At 48.0% G+C, this 8,977-nt stretch overlaps 1 protein-coding gene across 1 annotated transcript; it reads left to right on the forward strand.

Annotated features, from left to right (window-relative positions):
- Positions 1-3,148, forward strand: LOC119359569. Its single transcript, XM_037625706.1, has 9 exons — positions 1-94; positions 179-260; positions 775-847; positions 1,146-1,374; positions 1,459-1,477; positions 1,521-1,573; positions 1,752-1,777; positions 2,505-2,546; positions 2,987-3,148. The coding sequence occupies exons 1-9, from the start codon at positions 1-3 to the stop codon at positions 3,146-3,148; spliced, it is 780 nt and encodes a 259-aa protein (XP_037481603.1).
- Positions 3,149-8,977: the final 5,829 nt, after the last annotated feature.

Raw genomic sequence — 8,977 nt, forward strand, 5'->3', positions numbered from 1 at the left:
ATGCCGTTTGAGGAGGATGACAAGGACCCAAGGATCTGGTTCCTCGACCATAATTACCATGAGTCTATGTTCTCCATGTTCAAGAGGATCAAAGGTATGTTGTTTTAGAATTACCATGGCTTGGACTTTCCACGTGTAGTTGTTTCTGTTGAATACTGATGAGTTGCTTCGGATGCAGCCAAGGAGCATGTCGTTGGCTGGTACAACACTGGTCCAAAACTGAAGGAGAAGGGCTTGGATGTTCATGCATTGTTTACCAAGTATGATTCTGCTCTACAACCATTGTTCCCCTGGATTTAGGTACGCGTCGCGCCGGCTCTTCCTTGCCGCCTCCCTGTTCTGGGCGAGCCTCCTCAGCGTCTGCATTTCGTCAATTACCAGAAATTGAGTTGCATGTCCAACACAACCACAGAAAGAAACACTAGCAGCACTACTGCCTATGCTTGATTTCTGCAGTAAACATGTTATCTGAAATTCTGTAATGACGTTAACTGATGTGATTTTGCGCACTTGATGTTTTATACTTGGAAGACAAATGAACTTGTTTTGGTTATATTTCTCCCTGTTAATTATGGGTGATTTCCTTCTTGCAAATTATATATGTTCTGTTTTGAGCTATCTCTCTTCCTGGTAATAAAAGTATGTGCATTGGTTGATATTTAGTATTCGTATGTCTAGTTCACGATGATGGTCACTTGCCGCAGAGGCACTGATATTTTGGTGTCTAGATATTTGTCGTCGATAACTAAGCACGCAATGCTTGTATATACCCAGTTTTTACTGCCTAGTAGTGAGCACACCTAGCCCCAGTCACCTACTTCAATCAAAGAAACTAAGAATGTTCATAGTAATTTGAAATGTATCTCATGCTTGATGCTTATACACTTGCAGTTGAATGAGTGCTTCACATGATTATGGTACACTTGTAGTTGAATGAGTGCTTCACATGATTATGGTACACTTGCAGTTGAATGAGTGCTTCACATGATGCTTATACACTTGCAGTTGAATGATGCTTATACACTTGCAGTTGAATGTTCATAGTAGTGAGCTTCACATGATTATGGTACTATTAATTTGGTGCAGTTGAATGAGTGCTTGGTGTTGCTATTTTGTTAAATGAGCATTATTTTGTCTTATAATAGATTGATTTGCACTTAACCAATACGACGAGTGCGACGACGAGTCCGACCAGGGCGCACTGGCAGAGGAGGCCCAGGAGCTCACCGCCCCTGATAGCGAGGGCGCGCCCGACTTGGATGGTGTCCGCCAAGGCCAACGCCAGTGAGGACGTCGTCCCGGAGTTCGTTGGGGACCTCATCCCATTTGACAAGGCGCGTGTCACTACGAGTGTGTCCCCGTGGACGGCACGAGGTAATGTATCCTAGTACCTTCGTCTCGGATCGATTTGTCTCCTCTCTGTGTAGCTGAATGTTGTTCATGTGACTGTCTTGGCAGAAATAGTGAGGATGAAGAGGTGAATGGTGTTGATTGTTGAACTGAAAGCTTGATTTGGTCAGGTGGAGGGTGGCTTTGTGTAGAATGGGGAGGTGGGAGAAGAAGAACTCTGAAGGTAAACAATCTAACACTGCTGCTCACAATCTGAGGCTTGTTTATTTCTGCACTGAACTGAAGCTTGTGTTTACAAGTCAGGTTTTTTTTGTGGCATCCAGGGGCATAATGCTGGAGCTAGTACGCAAGCTAGCACCCATGGATTCGTGAACTGGCTTGGATGTGTACTTGGTTGCCAGGGTTGGATGAGGATGACGGCAACAAGGTGAGACCATCGTGATCCACCCTCCCACATCCTTCTCGTGATTCCCTAACTGCTCAACATGTTGATCTGTTCTAAACATCTGAAACTTGCTGTGTGCAGGGTGACTAGTGATATTCAGTTTTTGTGTGTTTTCCACACACACACACACACACACGCACATGGTCCTTCCTTTTAAATCTCCTCTGCTGCTTACTGACAGTACTATGCACGTACAGTAGTTGAGTAGTAGTGTGTAGGGACTCTTGAGGAAAGTTTACGTATTTAAACATTATGCTTAAAAATAAAAAGTTGTAGTTCCCTTGTAGTAGTATGTTTATGAATGGCTGCATGAAATGATTGTCCAGTACTTCAAATATTTGAATCGGGGTTAATGTAATCACTTGCTGCATCCAGTTTGATTGACCGGAGATGCTAATAGGAAAGCAAAGCAAATAGGAAAAGCATGTGCTGCTGCTTTTTCTTATCCTCCGCACACAAGTAAAGCAAAGCATCCTATTTTTATTTCTTCATTCATGATGCATAAAATTCTGGTATTGTGTTCATATAGCTAATCTGCTGCTGTTGTGCATAAAATTCCATGATCTTGAAGCAAGACCTACTTTCTGGTCTTGTAGTGTTTAAAACTGATAATTATGATGCATTGGTCGGCCGTATGGCCTTGTTTTTTAATGCATATATATATATATATATATATATATATATATATATATATATATATATGATGTAGTTGATAGGCCTTGATCTCAACCTCTCAAGTTTATGTTCCCTGGTGTGTAGTTAACTTGTCTGTCATTTTTATTCGCAAGCCTGTAATGAATTTATTAGAATTTTGCTCCTATTGCCGTGTACAGTATGAAGCAAAATGGTCTATATTACTGAGGATGTATAATGTACAAGTATAGAAACCATAAATTCAAGCTTCTGCTATAGCATGCTCAATATATATTGTTATAGATTAGTGTTATACAAAAGGTTGAAACACCATGGTCTCAGTCATTTGTAGGAAGTAGAAACACTAAGGCTGACATACACTTTACTGTTTCATTCGTTTTTTCTAATTTAATTTTGTGGATAGTAAATTTGCAACTGTACGCCCTTTGTAAAAAAATTGCATTTTATGTTCCCATGCCCTGTAATGCTGAAGCATGGTTCTCTGATAATCTGCACCACTGAAAGGCTGATATCTTGTATAAATTTGGCTTTTGGCAGGTAATCCTTTTCCCTGCCACGTTCAGGTGCATCACTCTGATGTCCATGAAGGGTGAGATCTTGGTCGACACTATGGAGAAGACCCTGAAGCCTGGTGGGTTCCTCAAATCGGGACTGATAGAAACCGAAGGGCCACTCAAAGCTGTCAAAGGGCACTTGTAGAGCTTGTGGTTGTGATTACACTTGTAGAGACTTGTAGAGCTTGTGGCTGTGATTGCCATTGTATCTAAGTTATATGATGTAACAAACTTATTTTGGCTGTGATTACCATTGTATTATTTGTGCTTCCTATTTTTTCTGATTTGGATACATACGTACATGCTGAGATGTAAGCTGGAATAGCCATTTGCCCTTGTGGTGTCAAGCTTCTAAATGCATGATATGGAGGCCCAAAATAGACTGGATTGTAAAAGGGCCGAGGCTCAGAAAAGAAATGAATTATAGAAGGCCCTAGAAAATAAAATGGGCCAGGCCTACGAACCCAACAAAAAATTGATGAAAAAAACGCAAATAGGCTGAATTAATGGGCTCAGCCCATGTAAAACACCGAATCGGACTGGGCTGAATTTTGTCAGTGACCTTTTCAATTGGTCGCAATTTTGTCACGTTAGATTGCCACGTCGGATCCGACGTGGCTAGGTAGTAAAAAGTCATGGGTTCAACGGCCTTCTGTTAAAGGTCACTAATTTCAGTTTACGACTGCCAGCTTTTGACCTTCTGTTTTTGGTCGCAAAAAGGTCGCAAATGAAAAACTATGACCTTTCAGCGGCCAATAGTGAGGGTCATAAGTTAACATATTTCTTGTAGTGGGCCTCCTCGAAATCTGACAGCCCCAGTCCCAAACCCTAGCCAAGAACTCGTCGGCCGGCCGCCCGCAGCCATAGGGCTATGGAACTACGGCCGCAAAGGCAAGCACGACCGCGAGGCTGGCACCTCGTCCAGACGCCGCCGTGGCTCAGTGAAGAAGGAGAAGCCCGCGTCGCCATCGCCACCACGCCGGGCCCCCGCGCCGCCCGCGTTCTCCATCGCGCCCACGGCCCGAGGCGAGCGCGACCGACACTACATCGAGGCGGCCTTCTGCCGCCGTTATTGGGAGACGAGGACGTCGCTGCCCTGGAGCAACGTCCACCTCCTCAATAACTGGCACCTGTCGGCCGACCCCGTGCCGATCCCGCTGGTCCCGCTGAGCGGCCGTGCGTGCCACCAGGAGATCCAGCACCGCCGCCTCCTCCTCCCGGACGACCTCTACTACGACGAGAGGTATGCCCCCGACTCGCCATTGTGGGACACTTGGTTCCGCGATGAGCACGACATGCGGCAGGCGTCGTTCTTCGCCGGCACGTCGACGAGGCCGCGGCGGCCACGTGAGCCTCGAGCGGCTCCCCAGGCGCGCGGGCGTACGCGGGTGCGCGGCCTGACACCCACGTCGTCGCTGTCGCCGTCGCCATCTCCATCGCCACCCCCACCTCCTCGCATGACGACGGAGAAGGCCCGGCTCATGACGTGTGCGCTAGAGGACTCCATGCACACGCACGATGAGGGCCAATGGGAGGGCCTCGAGGAGATGATGGCCCTCTCCGCGGCCGGCGATGTCGCCATCCCTGAGGTGGAGATGGTGCCGAAGGAGGAGGTGGTGGAGCCGCCGGTGGCCGCGTTCCAACCCTGGCCTGGTGGGCCAGGGATGGAGCTGGTTGTGCACCGCTGAGCAGATGGCGGCCGCCGTGGGGGGCGTGAACTGGTGCCCCACGCCGCCGCGGTTGCTGGAGCGGGAGGCCTCGCCTCGGGAGGAGGTGGTGCAGGCACCGGCGACCTTCTAGCCCACCGCCCCCATGCACCACGGACCGCCGGCCCACCTGTGGACGCCGCCGGACTACGACGACCTTATCAGCGACGATGACGACGATACCGGCGGTGAAGACGGCGACGCCTACAGCGTCGACGGGCACGGCAGGAGCGTGCGGGAGGCGTTTTTTTATTTTGTTTTTATGTTAATTATGAAACTGGGCCGTTTAAGTGGACTGAGAAACTGGGCCGTTTAAGTGGACTGAGAAACTGGGCCGTTTTGTGGCCGTGACCCCTATATATGTTTTATGTTTTTTTAACTGCGTTTTGTAGTCATTTCATTTAAGTTTTTATATTTTTTTATTCACGTCCACCCCGAACAGGTTTTGGGATGGGGCCGCGCATTGAACGCACCCACGATCCATCGGACAAACGCGGACATGGATGAACCCATTGCCGCCCCAAAGGGACAAAATCCGGTCAAACCGGACGTCTATTCGGGATCGCGCGGTGGAGTTGGCCTTAAGCTGCTCAATGAATCCTAAGTTCATCAGCTAGCCGGTTGCAAAAATGACGTGCAGCATTATGTAAACTGTAGAAAAATAGATGCGGCCAAGTGTAGTACACTTATCTAAACTGGAGTTGCGGTATGCTGATTGGTAATGATCATTTAAGATAAGCGCATGCATAATGATTTCCCAAATGTTTGTCCTTTGAGTGGTCCATAGTCCCATGTGGTTTTGTTTTAATGCGCGCTATGATGATTGGCGACATGGTTACACTAGTAGATTTTTTATTTTTATTTTGCGGGAAACTTCGAGCTTTATTCAAACAATCTGTGCCTCCGCACGATCAGCCAAAACGTTGGTCATGAGGAAGCCAGGAGGAGAGTCCATCCAGCAGTCAGTAATCCCAAGGGTGCAAGCATGCTTAGCACACAAATGGGCCGACATATTGGAGTTTCTCTCAATACATGTTGAACATCAAATGAAAGAAAAGATAAAGCTAGCTCTTCTATTTTTAGTAATAACAGCGCTATGATGGAGCGCGAAAAACGTCACGAGTGCCATAGCTGAACCAACTCTAAGCTATCTGTTTTCATGAGCACTTGTGAGAAGCCTCGGAGCTGTGAGAAAATTACCCCATCTCGCAAAGCAAACACTTCTACTATTAGGGGATTAGTGATATCGGGACATGGTTTACTCCACGCGGCAATGAAGGTTGAGGAAGTTCGTGCCACTCCTCCAGCTCCACTCTTATGTTCAATCACTGAGACACTAGCATCTGTGTTCACTTTGACCCAGCCTTGCTCAGGTGGCCTCCAACCATAGCCAGGTAAGACCTTGGTATGTTCCAAGGGAAGCTCCAACAAGGCAAGAGCTTCTCTTATGCGCTTGAGAGACTGCGCCGGGTTCATACTCACTCTGGCATGCGTTATATTATTGCGAGAGGTCCATATAGCCCACATAACAATGACAATTTTCGCCTGATCACTCTCTGAGAACCCATAGTGGGGACTGGGGAGTAACTTACACTAGTAGATTACCCATAATGGGGAGTAACTAAAGGAAATATGCCCTAGAGGCAATAATAAAATTGTTATTTATATTTCCTTATATCATGATAAATGTTTATTATTCATGCTAGAATTGTATTAACCAGAAACTTGGTACATGCGTGAATACATAGACAAACAGAGTGTCCCTACTATGCCTCTACTTGACTAACTCGTTAATCAAAGATGGTTAAGTTTCCTGACCATAGACATGTGTTGTCATTTGATGAACGGGATCACATTATTAGAGAATGATGTGATGGACAAGACCCATCCGTTAGCTTAGCATTATGACCCTTTAGTTTTATTGCTATTGCTTTCTTCATAACTTATACATATTTCTCTGACTATGAGATTATGCAACTCCCGAATACCAGAGGAACACCTTGTGTGCTACCAAACGTCACAACGTAACTGGGTGATTATAAAGATGCTCTATAGGTGTCTCTGATGGTGTTTGTTGAGTTGGCATAGATCGAGATTAGGATTTGTCACTCCGTGTATCGGAGAGGTATCTCTGGGCCCTCTCGGTAATGCACATCACTATAAGCCTTGCAAGCAATGTGACTAACGAGTTAGTTATGGGATGATGCATTACGGAACGAGTAAAGAGACTTGCTAGTAACGAGATTGAACTAGGTATGATGATACCGACGATCGAATCTCGGGCAAGTAACATATCGATGACAAAGGGAATGGCGTATGTTGTTATGTGGTTTGACTGCTAAAGATCTTCGTAGAATATGTAGGAACCAATATGAGCATCCAGGTTTTGCTATTGGTTATTGACCAGAGATATGTCTCGGTCATGTCTACATATTTCTTGAACCCGTAGGGTCCGCACGCTTAACGTTCGATGACGATTTGTATTATGAGTTATGTGATTTGATGACCGAAGTTTGTTCGGAGTCTCGGATGAGAGCACGGACACAACGAGGAGTCTCAAAATGGCCGGCATGTAAAGATTCATATATTGGAAGGTTATATTCGGACATCGAAATGGTTCCAAGTGATCCGGGTATTTTTCCGGAGTACCGAGGGGTTACCGGAACCCCCGGGGAAGTTAATGGGCCTTAGTGGGCTTTAGTGGAGAGAGGGAAGAAGGTCCACGAGGTGGCATGCGCCCCCCCCTGTCCAAACCGAATTGGACAAGGGGTGGGGGCGCGGCCCCCTCCTTCCTTCTCCTTCTCCCCTCCTCCCTTTCCCTTAGTCGTGTGTGGTACCCCCCTCCACAGTTCAACACCTCGGTCATCTCGTCGTAGTGCTTAGGTGAAGCCCTGCGCCGGTAACTTCATCATCACCCATCACCATGCCATCGTGCTGACGGAACTCTCCCTCGTCCTCAACTGGATCAAGAGCTCGAGGGACGTCATCATGCTGAACGTGTGCTGAACACAGAGGTGCTGTACGTTCGGTACTTGGATCGGTTGGATCGTGAAGACGTTCGACGTACTTGAAATATTGCATTCCCCAACAGTGGCATCCGAGCCAGGTCTATGTGTAGATGTTATATGCACGAGTAGAACACAAAGAGTTGTGGCCGATAATAGTCATACTACTTATCGAGGGAGTCCTGGATTAGGGGGTCCTCGGGCATCCGGGCTATGTGACGTGGGCCGGACTGATGGGCCGTGAAGATACAAGACGGAATACTTTTCCCCGTGTCTGGATGGGACTCTCCTTTGCGTGGATGGCAAGCTTGCCGTGCAAATACGAAGATTCCTTTCTCTGTATACCGACTTTGTACAACCCTAGTCCCCTCCGGTGTCTATATAAACCGGAGGGTTTACTCCATAGGGGCAATCATAATCATACATGCTAGACTTCTAGGGTTTAGCCATTACGATCTCGTGGTAGATCAACTCTTGTAACCCCTATACTCATCAAAGTCAATCAAGAAAGACGTAGGGTGTTACCTCCATCAAGAGGGCCCGAACCTGGGTAAACACTGTGTCCGTGTCTCCTGTTACCTTCGATCCTTAGACGCACAGTTCGGGATGTTGGGGATCGTAGCAATAATTCAAAATTTTCCTACGTGTCACCAAGATCAATCTAGGAGATACTAGCAACGAGAGAGAGGGAGTGCATGTTCATACCCTCGAAGATCGCTAAGCGGAAGCGTTCAAGAGAACGGGGTTGATGGAGTCGTACTCGTCGTGATCCAAATCACCGATGATCCTAGCGCCGAACGGACGGCACCTCCGCGTTCAACACACGTACGGAATGGAGAGACATCTCCTCCTTCTTGATCCAGCAAGGGGAGAGGAGAGGTTGATGGAGATCCAGCAGCACGACGGTGTGGTGGTGGAAGCAGCGAGATCTCGGCAGGGCTTCGCCAAGCACCAACGAGAGGGAGAGGTGTCACGGAGGGAGAGGGAGGCGCCAGGGACTTGGGTGTGGCTTCCCTCCCTCCCCCCGACTATATATAGGACCCCAAGGGGGGGCGCCGGCCCTAGGAGATCCAATCTCTAAGGGGAGGGGGGTGGCCAAGGGGGAACTTGCCCCCCAAGTCAGGTGGGGCGCCCCCCACCCCTAGTGTTTCCAACCCTAGGCGCAGGGGGAGGCCCATGGGGGGGGCACCAGCCCACCAGGGGCTAGTTCCCCTCCCACTTCAGCCCATGGGGCCCTCCGGGATAGGTGGCCCCACCCAGTGG

The sequence above is a fragment of the Triticum dicoccoides genome, chromosome 2A, assembly GCF_002162155.2.
Source record: "Triticum dicoccoides isolate Atlit2015 ecotype Zavitan chromosome 2A, WEW_v2.0, whole genome shotgun sequence".
Lineage (NCBI taxonomy): Eukaryota > Viridiplantae > Streptophyta > Magnoliopsida > Poales > Poaceae > Triticum > Triticum dicoccoides.

Excerpts from the sequence above, each read along its gene's own strand:
- LOC119359569 (XM_037625706.1), top strand. The coding sequence starts at position 1 with ATGCCGTTTGAGGAGGATGACAAGGACCCAAGGATCTGGTTCCTCGAC. Across the intron at positions 261-774 it reads GTTCATGCATTGTTTACCAA|TTTTTACTGCCTAGTAGTGA; the intron begins GTATGATTCTGC and ends GTATATACCCAG. Across the intron at positions 1,778-2,504 it reads ATGAGGATGACGGCAACAAG|TTGATAGGCCTTGATCTCAA; the intron begins GTGAGACCATCG and ends TATATGATGTAG.